Consider the following 13,944-nt stretch of genomic DNA (forward strand, 5'->3'; position numbering starts at 1 on the left):
TCCCGGTGCTACTTTGTTATTCTTTGTGACTCGTTCTTTGTTTAATCATGTCATGTACCTGCCCCCCCCCTTCCCTTTTCTCCCCACTACTCTTTCACATCCCAGGGGTGATTTGATTGTCTGTTCACCATTGTTTAATTTCATTGTTTTCATCTATTTCCTTTAAAATTAAATAGTTTTAAAAAATTTAAAAACAAAACACAGGATCAATGTCATATCACTCATTCAGTGTCTTAAAACACCACCCCAGCCCGTCCTAATTATTGTCTCCCTAGCAAATCATCCTACATTCGCCTAATGGCAGCGCTGGCCCTGGGAACGATCTCGCACAAGAGCTGGTATTGATATGTAGATAGATTTAATTTGGACTGGACGTTTCCATGTGACTTCCGTTCAACCTTAACAATGTACCTATGAACAAGCTCCATGGAATCACTGTCTTATATTCAAAGCAATTATTTGCAAGCCTAAAAATACAGGACTTGCATTTGACCTTAAAGTAAATGAACTAGTCATATATATATATTTTTTTAAATAAAAGTCATTATGAAAGTAGTGACTGAACTCAAGTCTGGAAGTGATTGTCATAAAGCCCCGACTAGAGCGAAAAGCAGTTTTGATCTAGTGTGAAACATTTCAAGATTAGCCGTTGTGTGTGATTGTGCGGCTGTGGGGCTGAAATAAGCTACGTTACAAAACCTTTTAGCTGATCGACAATAGCAATCTGTGCTTGATGAATTATAGTGCACATATCCATGTATTTTTCATGTGAAAGAGTCTTTACAAAAGAACAGCGGGAGCCTTAAACTAAAGGGTCTGCGAGGTAAAGCAGGCATGAAGACATGAGGCACTTTAACAGTCGCGCCTCTAATATATAGACTAAAAGGAGATTAAAAGTTAATATTAGATGCTTTCAATGTTCTACAGTTTTTCTCAAACCTAATCTACTCCCTGCTCTAAATTCAGGATAGGCGTAAAAATCACTTTTTTTCTTTTTTCACACCACAGCTATTTATCCAGAGACAGGATAATTAACAGCTCTTGATAATATGTACATCCCAGCTGTATAAATGGTGAACTTCTAGATTCCTGAGGACATCGATTTCATCGTTACTCATCCATTCATGCATAGCCAATATAAGATAAAGCTAAGACTTCCCATAACAGCGTTCATATAAATGTAGACTTCGGACCATCATTGTAAGGTTATAAGAGAACATAAGACTGATATGTAAGTCATATGAGAATAACTTGTAATAGGTTATGTAAATTAAAATACAATATGTGTGATGATGCAGCCTTAATAGTAAATTATAAGTATATTAGAATTGACTAAAGAGTTCTCAGAACATACAAAATCACTGGGTCAAAGACCTAGGGATATATTTACTAAACTGCGGGTCTGAAAAAGTAGAGATGTTGCCAATAGCAACCAATCAGATTCTAGTTATCATTAATTTAGTACATTCTACATGACAGCTAGAATCTGATTGGTTGCTATAGGAAACATCTCCACTTGATGGCTATACAGGCCATTTAAATTGCAGTATCTTCCTTATAATAAATACAATTTCTAATGTATACTAAAGAGATAATATCATAGCTCACCAATTAAAATTATTCCTGGTTATATATATATAGCACCAATCATATAATGCAGCGCTAGACAAAGAATATACAATATATATATATAGCATTATCGTGCTGCTGTTTACTGGTCAGGCCAATGTGAAGTCATACAGCAGATTTTACTATTTTACTCAAACGCTTCAGGAGAGGAAATAGCAATAGCCGTGGAAATCCTAAAGAACAACACAATGGCTGAATCCTCTTAGCTAGTTACTTCTCCAGCCTATCCCACAATAACCTGTTACTGTAAACAGCTGGTGCTGTGAAGGTCCCGCCGACTACGTCCACAATTGCCTTCCCTCCTCCGATGAGTGTGCCGGACAGACTGTAGATACTTATACTGAATTTTGCTTCCTAGATATCTTCACAATGCACCTACTATGCATACACAAGATCTATAGCAAAACCTCCAAATACGTGACATGGCCAATGGGGACATCTAAGAGGTCTTATCAACAGTTTGAATATTCCTATCACACATGTTACTTGACAGATTTTCATTTCAAATAACATAAACAACAATAGACTAGACACAACTAACATATCATAATATTTTTATATAATATTATAATACATACAGAGATGACATTTTTCTTAAAAATTAAGGAACAGACACCTCTGAGAGCAGAGTTGGTGAAAGTTTTGAAAAAGGAGACTGTCCCAATAATTATCAGGTCTGTGCAGCGTATATAGCAGGGAGTACCTGTTACAGGGTTTATTCTGTAGATACTAAGGGGTATATTTAAGAAAGCACGGTAGTCCACTATCGTGCACTTACCGTGGAAATCAGCTCCCGATGTGCCCTCCACAAATTTATTAAAGGTGCATCGCAGCAGATATCATGGATATCTGCTGCTTTGCACTCCTGATCGTTTTTTTGCGAGCAGTCACCATTCAACAGAATGGTGACTGCTCCTGGCCGCAATCTAACAAGTCCCGAAAAAAACATCGGGTACTTGTTGTGTTAATGTACGCCAGCTGAAGCTGGCTTACATCATCCGAAATGCTGCTAAAACTGTTGTTCTTGGTTATGTCCAGCTCTGCTCCGGAGAGGAGGAGATCCGGAGACAGCGCGATCGAAGAGCCAGTGGTGAGTATGGTTTTTTTTATCACAGAAACAGCAGTTTTTGGGAACTGCTGTTCCTGTGATCCATTCTTCATAAATTTGAGAAATACATCAATCCTTATCCATGCGATAAGGATTGATAAGTATTTCTCGTTTTGCCCGATAAATGTGCCCCTTAGAGAGGAAAGTTAATGTGTAATCTGAACAATCTTTGAACAAAGGAGGAACAATGAGATTCTGGATAAAAAAAAATCTGAAAATCGATAGATTCAGTTCCTGTAAGAAAACAAATCTATTGCATCTCTCGTTACAGTATTTCAACTAATTCGCTCATCCACAGTGTTTACGTCAATGTCTATTTCATTAGTGTTTTGTTGCAGCCTTTTGCATCAGAAAGTGATTATAGAGAAATGTAATAAGCGTTTTAGCCCAATTTGATGGGATGTCTGAGCTGTAACTCCAATCATTAAGTGAGGCATCTTCTCTGGGACTTACATCTGCTCAGAGACCAGTCTCCTCCGGGGCAGCTCGTCTGTAGAGAATTGTCTCAGAAAGAGCTTCAGGCAGCAAAACCATCCACAGCTTATACATAAAACTCTGCCCATTACAAGTGATTGTTACATAAGAGTTCTCAGACTTGTTTTCTGTTTCTGATAAGTTTGGTCTTATAGCGAGTTGCAGTCAGCAATTATTGGCTTCATTTAAGGCTGTTTGTTTTATTTAAAATTTTATGTCCACAAAAATGAAAAACCAATTGAATTGGACTGTGATGTGCAATTATCATTATATCAAACCTCATTACGGCAAAATTAGCTTTCATAAAATGAATCATTTGTTTAATGAGCTTAAGGGCCTATGGGCCCCGTTTTGTTGCATCCAGTGCTAGAGTTATAATAAAACTTTGGCAATTGAGTTTAAAAATTTCAATTTCAATATATATATATATATATATATATATATATATATATATATATATATATATATATATGTATGTATATATATAATTTGCTCTTATTGCTGTTAACAACCGTCTAACTTCAAGAAATGTGCCTAGCACAGATAAGATATACGTTACATTATCTTTCTATATAGCACATGAGACACTTGGTTGTTTGTGTCTGTCTCTCCTTTGTCCCTGTATTAAGTCCACAAACACCAAACTTTTTATTGGGAATGAATCAGCACTCGTTATTAAAATTGACCTGGGAGCATAAATATCATGCGACAAAGAAAATAATCATGTTGCATGACTTTCCCTAGCTTCTATAAATGTATTACTACTAAGTTTACCTTGCCTTAGAGGGAAAGTCTTTTGATTTCTATACATTTATATTTTAGTATTTTCATTATACATTGTGATAGCAACACTGGGAAAGGAGTGAATGGCTGGTATATAAGTCATGAATTTCGGTCATTTGTGTTTTAGAACCCCAGGGGGATTATTTGGGGTTGGGAAATGCTTTCCAGAGATTGTCTTCAGTTGTAAGATATACTGATAAATGTTTTGAATGGAGAGAGAATGGTGGGCTCCATTCATATGGCCCATGTCGGCTTTTCCAGAGAGCTAGCAAGTTGCTGGCTAATCAGGAGCTGCACCTGCGTGGTGCTGGTAAAAATCTGCTAGGCAGCTCACTCAACTTCTCACAGACTGGGGAGCAAGTGGATGCTTGTTCAGAGAAACAACAATTTATAGCCAGTAAGTTCTGTTGTTTTGAATGCGTGCATGGGACTCTACGTCCCTCACTTCAGAGAGAGAGATTCTGATTTGAATTAGTGCTGGACAGGCAATGTCTTATGTTTGTGTTTTATTTTGCTTTATTGCTGGTGAATAAAACTGGCTTTGGCTACTAAAAACTAAAAACACTTGTGTGACATCCTTAGCTGAACTGTATAAAGTGCAGCCGTTTACCCCAGAAAACGGTAACCCCGGTCTGATTATCTGACAACATATATAACGTTGAAACAAAACAAGTTGTATATATGAAGTTTGTTTGCTATAGAGATTTATTCAACACCACAATCTTCCTACGTCAGCTTGACAGGAGCCTCACATCACTACTCTGATTTGCTGTTAACATTGAGATGCTTTTATTAGCTGTACGATAGCTTAGGTCCTCCTGCTGTAAACTTACTTAAACATGGAAATGCAAGATCATTGAGATGACAGATCATAATTAACAGGGCAAAAACCTGTTAATTATTAATTAGGCCCCTTAATCTATTAATTACAACTGATGTATTCCCAAAAAACTGGGCCGTGGGTTAAGTCTAAACCCTACAGGCCCCAACGCATCCTTTCCATAGTCATACATCAAGAAGTAGTTACCCGTGATACCTAGATGTCAACTCTCACTATTAGGTGATATCTAGCACACTGGGCAGGTGTTAGGTATAAACACTTATAAGGCAAAAAGATTTTCAATAACTTACAGATTAACTCAATTCTTATCAAGTGGTTCACCCCAACGTTTTCCAGGAAGATGCCGGAGGGTTTGGTGGTTTTGAAGAAGAATGAGATGTCGGAGCTGAACTCAGAATGGAAGGTCGGGAAGTACAGGTAGGAGGTGATGGTTGAGAAAGACGCAGAATTCCAAAAGCTTCCTGCAAGAAGACAACATTCTATTTTCACAAACTGATCTCTGCAAAGAAACCTTCCTTGTTTTCACGGTTTGCACTAATAAAAACATAGGTAAGGACCATGTATACTCACTATCACCATAGCAGCGTAAAGGACCCACTTTCCAAGCCACCTCGGAGCCCGGCCGGTTGATATCGGTAATCACAATCTGAGAGACCGGTAAGTGATCTTTAAAGGCGAGGAATCCAGTGTCGTTAGTCCTGAAGAAAAGAAAAATACAATGATCTACTTTAATAACATTATAACATAAAACAGAAAAATATAGAATAGCGATGGCAGATAAAGACCACTTGGTCCATCTAGTCTTCCCAATTTACTTATTATTGGCTTAGTGTCAGAGGAGATCTGTGTTTATGACAAAAAAGGTTTAAATGCAACATTACTGTAGTTTTTTTCCAACTACATCTACATCTACTGGGAGTTTTGTCCCTCGCCAATTTAAAACTGCCCCCCAATGTTCTAGAGCTGTACTTTGTTAGCACAATTTATGTATTTAATCCCCCCCCTTCCTTATATTTTAACTGATCTGTTCATTTTATGCTCCCCCAGTCTTCCATAATAAGCTTTGTGCTTAGTTCTAGTTTGTCAGCCAATCGGTAAAGGTTTTGGGGGACGGCCTGAGCGGGGGTGGTTTTATAAGGAGATGCTCAGTCCTTAATTTCTTGATTGACAACTTGAATTATTATTTAAGCAGTATTTTTATTTCAGAAGGGTCTTGGTAGAGGAAAAGTATGCCAATCACATCCATAAATGACACATTTGGGTGGCGATGGAGCACTCTCCCTTAAAAGGGCGGTTTATCATTCGTAACACCCCCCCTTGGACAGTTATGAGGCACCGCCTTTTTGGGTGGATCCCAACTACTGAGTCAAACGAGGGGCACTGGGGTTCCGTTGCCTAGAAGTGTCCGAGTAAGTTGCTGGTTTCCACAATTTGGTGCAGGAATGGCTGGTAGCTGATTGGTGCATTTATTTGTCACCTTTAATCTATTTTCAATACATTTTGTGACCTTTCTTTGCCAAACAAGCCTCACGTGTCTGTATTTCTTAGGTAAGATAACGCTCGATAAGGTCATTTATGTAACAGTTTAATGTTAAATCAACCGCTAGGAGACTTATTGATTTGGAAAGTTTTGTCAACAATTGGATTTTGTTTAAGGGTCACAAATCCATTCACAGAATGAAATGCAAGAAATTTGCTCACAGAGACCATTATTAAACGTAAGACTTTGTCCTGATTGTAATATTTTGAAGAATTGGTTAAGCAAATAGTCATTTGTATTTCAGTTCGACATCAACAATACGAGCATGTGACTTAATTGTGATTAGTTCAATGGAAAAACATTAAATGATTTAAAAAACGTAAAATAAAGGTTCTGTATATCTGTGTAGTTTGCACTTGATCCCCCTAATAAATAGTATTATAAAAAAATAAAATCACGTAGACAGTAGTCCCAGTTACCTAAACACTGTGAGACAATATTAGTGAGAATGGAAACGGAATGAGAATCAGATATAGAATTCCATCATTAACCTTTTTTGTTCAGCGATGAAACGAGTTCACAGCAACCCGGCAGTCTGTATACTCAGGAAAAATTGCTGCGATATCTCTAAATGACAGGTGAACTTTAATTTGTGAAATTAAACCCAGGAAAGTCACTCACCTCTACACCAGAGCTCAGTACAATGAAAAACTACTTTGAAATAAGTTTCGATCACCTTAAGTTCTAACAACTGATGTTCCGAAATCACTTTAAATTTGCAAAAGTCACAGTGCAGATATTGAAACATGAAGATACATTGCTCCATTGTTATATTTTGTGTAGTGTCTTAATATTCTACTAATAAGTCAAGAAAAAGAGGCTCTGGTCCCAAGAGCTAGCAATCAAAGAATTTAGTTTAACATCCTGGCTTTTCTATTTTTGAGTACATACATATACATATAAGATCAAAAGAGCTGAATATGTGATATGTGATACCAAGGGATTTACTGTAGCAATTGGATTGAATTTACAGACACTTTAAAAGAAGCAATTTCAAGGAGTAAATGCAAGTACGTTCTAATCTGATGGAGTATAAACCATTTTAATAACTCAAATAAGAAGTATGACAGCTTCAAGCAGACTGATTAGATCATCTCAATTCTAGCTCTAAAACTCTTATTCTGCAAGTATTTTTTTTTATTAACTTGTTACTTTTGTATCATTAACGATTTTTTTTCTTCCTTATTTGTCATTTTTAAATAATACCGGAACAAACAAGGATCCTCTGTTATGTTTAATGCAGCTGATATGATGAAAAATTTATACATGAAAGCATTTTCTAATCAGATATTTTTGTTTGTGTGTGTTTTTTAGATTCTTGTTATTGGGAGAATAAGATATTTCTACATTAGATTAAAGTGGCACTGCCAACGATGCCATCAATCTTACTAAGATTCTTCCTATCCTAACCTGATACCCATGTGGCTGCTTTTCTCCAGGGCTCTGCAGGTGCTCCAATACAAACTGAAAATTAATTTAACTTGTCACTTTAAAAGGGCGAAATAGGGGTATGTGAGCGGGCGGGCCAATTACAAGCTACAATTCTCTTGGCTGCAGTTTGGGATTGGTCCTCTCACTTGCCTTCTATGCCTGCAGTTTTTGGCTGGGGCTATGAAAACAATCAGAAGAGCCCTGGGATAAACGGCCACATGGAACAGTCCCCAGGACGACGGCTGCAGTAGATCGAAGCTTAGTAAAATTTACCTACTAGATGGTAGTGCAAAATGAAATGTACAGTAACACATATAAGCATTTTGAGTAGAGAGGAGCAACATTTTTAATGAGAAAGTAGCTTTATAGGGAGGGGGGCAGCATGAAATTCATTTCTATTTTTTTCAGATTGTGACATGATGCAGGAAAAGGTTCCTAAATCTGCCAGCACCTACAGAGAGGAGATAGAAGACACTGGAATCATATATCCCAGAAAAATAGCATTCTTGGTAAAATAAATAAATAAATAATGCCACATTTTCTGGAAAAAACACACTAGCCTTCCTATCTATGTTTTTGCTCTCATAATAACATTGGAAATGAGTTTCATTTTCTCATCTAGGACACTAAAACTCATGTTGGGTGACAATCACTGCCGAAACCTACACTGGTAATGAGGGAGCTTCAGTAAATCAGGGAAATTGAGAGATTATCTGCTATTCGGCCCTCAAATGTATAGTTACACCCCGCCCTACTAACATCAATAAACCTCACATGTTATCAGGGGAGGGCTGACAAATGTTAGCCAGGGGGGCAGACTTGACTCAGCAGCCTATTAGGAACATTTTAAAGGAAAATATGCATGTGGCCCAGTGACCCAGGGGCAGATGCTCCCTATTTTCTTCCCTCTGTACACTAAGATACATGTATACGCCACTAAACCTCACACATTACATGGTGTTTCTCTTTGCGCTTACACACACAACAGTAAAGCGGGTATGTTCTATTATATGTGCATTAATTTTTCCACTTTACTGAGATGTTGCTGAAAATGTTGAAAGAACAAATGTTAGAACACAGAAAGACTGCTCATGTCCTGAAATTAATTAACGCTGTCCTAAACAAACTTAAAAGAACACATGCCAAAATGTTTGTGTACTGGACTTCTTTGTGGTTTATCGGATGACTATTACTCTTTAACTATTATCATATCGTAGTTAAAGAGCCACTAAACTTAAGTCAGAAATGCACTGTAAGGATTGGTGGATTCGTTCACAGAGGTGAGGCCGGTGATGTCACAGCAGCTCAAATGACAGCAGTCTCAGCTTTATAACCTGTATGAGATCGTATCAGGAAACTGTGTCAAAGATGCGGGAGGAACTTTAGCTGTCTGTGATTTAGTGGTATGGTAAATATTTTTCAACAAATCTACAATGCGATGTCAGGGTAACACTGTCCAGAGTATTTTGCCTTCCTGGTTCTAAAAATTTCAATTTCAGGGTTAGTATTGCATTAATTATGTGACGATGTGCTTTTCTTTTAGTTATCATTCTATCCTGAACAATAATCTTCTACGTAGACTAACTGGCCCTTTAAGTGGATGTTGTGCAGTTTTCAGATGAACTCAAAAAATTTCCTTTGGGGAAACTCTGAACTCTTGTCTAGACTTCTGGTGGCTTTATCAGAAATAAACAACTTAAGCAATTTCTTTTCTTTTTTTCTCTCTCTTTTCTCTTTAACATTGTAGTGGTTTTTATAAGAGCATGCAGTCAAGAAAACACGCACATCCCGCAATGCCCAGAAGTCCCGGAGTCAGCGAGCAGGAAACATATTTCAAATCTCTGCATGACACAAAATTCAAAAGTAATTTTGAATCAGGAGGTCAAATGGAGCAACTGCAGAACTCAGCCACTGAGCGAAAATGAAGCTCGGTTCAGTGCAAAAGGCAATATGAAATTTCTGTTTGTTTCTACACCAATCTCGAGGATTCTATGGAGCTTCTTACCAACAAACTGGAATTATTTCAGAACTACGGGGGCTGTTTATCAACTAAGCCCCAATCGCTGTGTCAAGGCTGATTTTTGATTGCTTTAATTTATCGCTGTACTTAAGGGACAGCTGAGTAAGCGAAAATAGCCGAAATCACTTACCACTTCGCCACGCCAGTCATTGCCGATGTGTCCATTCACCAGTCAGCATACTCAGTGGAGCCAAAAGCCTAGATAAGGCTTTGAGTTCCACTAGTATAGGAAAAAATCTTTAAAAATAGATTTACTATTACTATCATTAGCCTTTATTTATAGGGCGCCGCATGTGGTCCGCATCGCCGTACAGAGGGATTAAATCTTTTAAAAAGTAATTTCAAAAGTTTATTCATTAAAAAAAAATGCTTCATTCCCAACACTACTTGGTAAATAGGTTTCCCCATGCTACTGTTACAGAGAGATACAATTGAATATATAATGCACAGCAAAATAAAAGTACCCGTATAAAAGCTGCAGACTGAACAATAAAACCCCCATTGACAGACACAATGGATATTGCTGCTCAGAATTGCATCTGTAGTGTCTGAATTATTTGGTTCTCATCATTGTGTCCGTACACCGGGGCCTTCTGGCATTAATTAGTAATACACCTTAACGTTTGGCTCTGATTTCCGTTGCTTAATTCAAACCACACACAAATAATTAATACTACATCTATTTTGTTAAACTGCAAAAGTAGCAATAAAATATAAAACAAAAATCATTGAAATGTATCCATGTAAGCTTGAAGGTGTTTGAGATGATTCATACATGTGAACCACTTTGATCATGTGTGTACAGGTTCCATCATGTGTGATCCGGCTCTCCCATGTGAATTTCCTTGAACATGGTCAAATAAATGAATTTTCAAATATTTGCACCAATTTGAGGAACTGTAAACGGCCAGTGTGAGCATTAAACAGGGGTATGTCCGGAAATTATAAGTTAACTTCTACTCCAAAACAGTCCACTAGTTAACACTGTCTCACCCCTAAATATACACCACAAAACCTCACTGCATTAATGACATCTTTGCCCACTGAGGCTGGTATTTGTCAAGTATGATTTCCACGGGAATGAGTATTTAGCAGAGACACAGTGGTTCAAGGTAATATTTTGCTGATAATGTCTCACAATCAGGGGAGGGCTGGAGGGGGGGGGGAGCAACACCACTCAGCAGCCTATTAGGAACATTTTAAAGGACAAAAATACAGGTGGCTCATCATCATCATTTATTTGTATAGCGCCACTAATTCCGCAGCGCTGTACAGAGAACTCACTCACATCAGTCCCTGCCCCATTGGAGCTTACAGTCTAAATTCCCTAACATACACATAGACAGACAGAGAGAGAGACTAGGGTCAATTTTGATAGCAGCCAATTAACCTACCAGTATGTTTTTGGAGTGTGGGAGGAAACCGGAGCACCCGGAGGAAACCCACGCAAACACAGGGAGAACATACAAACTCCACACAGATAAGGCCAATGTCGGCTCTAGCTAACGTACCCTTTGGCTTTATTGTATGATGATCATTGAATACAACAATGATTATTATTAGAGGTGAGTGAATCACTTAGGTTGCTAACACCTATATGATAAATGTTTGCATGCAATCTGCAGGACATGGATAAAAATAAGTGGGACAATTATATCACTACAGTCAGACGGACTAAAACATATATAAATAACAGAAAATTGAAATCGCCCTGAAACGCTGCATATTTTATTATTACTTTTTCTAAAAAGTTATTGCAATATTGGAATGATAATTTGCCCACTAGTCGTATTGTACAATTAAAGTCTATGGATTATTTTCCATTTTGCTTTCCAATGCGTTACAGTTTGTAGAATGAGAACGTACCTTTTCATTTATGAGGCACTTTGCCTTAATGATAGGGCTGGTTCTCTATTGGCTTCCTCCAACCGCGTCTCAGTGGTGGACGCAGGTTGAGATAGGTTGACATTTATGTTTAATTTTCATTTTTGTTCTTCTTGTAATCTTATATGAATCTGATCATAGTCAGACAGAGACTCTATTATAAATGTGCTTCTATGTATCTAACGACACCGGCTTAAGTTTCTTCTTACCACTCAAATTTGTCAGCATCGCAGTTACAGTAATGCCTCATATCAACGCAGCTTTCTTCTAAACCGCAGGCGCACTGTCCGGGCAGCGATCCTCCCCAATACGTGTGCCGCTGGCTGCTCCTGCCGATCCACCAGGTGTATGGAACGCCATCTGCAAATATTCCAACACACATTTGTGTTCAAAACCACTGACAACATTCGGGGCTTTCGAGAAAATGCAGCTGGAGAAGAGAAACATTTGAATACAAAGAAAAAACACAGTGCTGAGGATGACCAAGCGTTTTAATATGAAAGTACCAACACAGTTAAAATAAAATAAATATACTCTTTATTATCAATACATTGTATTGCAACATTGCATTAAGCAGGTATCAGTTAGTTGCTTTCAGAGGAACATTACAATAAACCTGTTTTTATTATCTGCATTGTAGAACACATTTGCACAGGTTTAACTGGAGGGTTTCCAGACATCTATGCTATAAAATGATTGGCTAATTCATATACAAGGACATGACCAGAGAGATTATCTGTAAATCTGGATGTTAACAACTTTTTTTACAGAAGAATCAACTACATGTTTCACTTTGATTTTAAAGTATCAGCACCCATCCCAGTAGCCAACTGATATCTGAATAATATAACCCACACTGTATGTTAATAATATGTCCTTTTTTCTATATAATTGGCAGATTTATGGACAAACTGCCGAGAGTGAGTCTTTGGGTGACAGGAGAACAGCAGAAATCCTGGTGAGTGTTTTTAGTTGGTGAATGCCTTGGTGGAGACGATGGGATGTCACCAGTGCCAGTCACTTTATGATATTTATTACTTTAAGCAGTGGGTCATGATGGGCATGGTATGGGGCAAAACAATAGACCTGGGGAGGGGCCGTAACTGCATATCCGGATCTACAGTCTCTCTTTGCACTGTGCGGAGATCAAACTGTGCTGCCAGTGAGCAGGACATATACCACAACAGCAGGATTCAGATTGCACAAACGTATAGGGCAAAATGTCATCATCTATTTATATAGCGCCACCAATTCCGTAGAATATTTTCCCATTCACATCAGTCCCTACCCCATTGGAGCTTACAATCTAAAATCCCAAACACAGAGAACCAGACCAGTTTTTGCCAGCTTCCAATTAACGTGTTTTTGGAGTGTGGGAGGAAACACAGAGAGAATATACAAACTCCACAGAGACAAGACACTGGTACCAAACTCATGAACCCAGGCAGAAGTGCTAACCACTGAGCCACCATGACCAGAGGTGAGAAATTAACTAAATCGCTCACAAAAGCTGATCATAGCAGGCTTGGATAGGAGAAGCCAGAGAACTGTACTGCACAGACCTCCTTCTCCCATCCATGGATTACCCATTTGCTGGTTGGACGGTTGTGATAGCAATGCTCAATGTATTCCACATTACAATGTATCAGCACTGGAACTGTTGCACTAAAGTCTAAGGGGTATATTTACTAAAATGCGGGTTTGAAAATATGAAGATGTTGCCTATAGCAACCAATCAGATTCTAGCTGTCATTGTGTAGAATGTACTAAATAAATGATAACTAGAATCTGATTGGTTGCTATAGGCAACATCTCTACTTTTTCAAACCCACAGTTTAGTAAATCGACCCTGAGCCCAGGGCTGCAGTAAGGGATTGTGCCTCGAATGTCATAGGCAAACCGAGGGGGGATTTCCTAGTGCCTGGGAACCCCCTCCAAGTCTGGAGCACTGTATAATTGAGGTGGCTGGACCCTGCCCCAGCTTCACATGGCTCTGTTTGAAAAGTGAGAGCTGTGTGCACCTAACAGTAGTGCACGCAGCATTGCCAATATATATTATGGGGATAGGAAGAGTTGGAGAGCAGCCAAGCACTGTCTAATATTATAGCCACGCCCCCATGCATGCTGGTCACGCCCAATGTTGGCATGGTGTGGAAACCCCCCTCTACAAATCCTGCATTTGCCCCTGAATGTGTAACCATTTCTTTATATATAATTATTGTCTCAGGCAAAGA

At 38.4% G+C, this 13,944-nt stretch overlaps 1 protein-coding gene across 1 annotated transcript in view; it reads right to left on the reverse strand.

Moving 5' to 3' along the window:
- Positions 1-13,944, reverse strand: part of CNTNAP5 (contactin associated protein family member 5) — a 298,681-nt gene that overhangs the window by 50,062 nt on the left and 234,675 nt on the right. The window contains exons 14-16 of the mRNA XM_075181121.1: positions 11,920-12,070; positions 5,406-5,533; positions 5,126-5,296 (exon numbers count right to left, since the gene is read on the reverse strand). Coding sequence (XP_075037222.1) covers positions 5,126-5,296; positions 5,406-5,533; positions 11,920-12,070 — 450 coding nt within the window. The remainder of the gene's footprint in view (positions 1-5,125; positions 5,297-5,405; positions 5,534-11,919; positions 12,071-13,944) is intronic.

This window comes from Mixophyes fleayi, chromosome 7 (assembly GCF_038048845.1).
Source record: "Mixophyes fleayi isolate aMixFle1 chromosome 7, aMixFle1.hap1, whole genome shotgun sequence".
NCBI lineage: Eukaryota > Metazoa > Chordata > Amphibia > Anura > Limnodynastidae > Mixophyes > Mixophyes fleayi.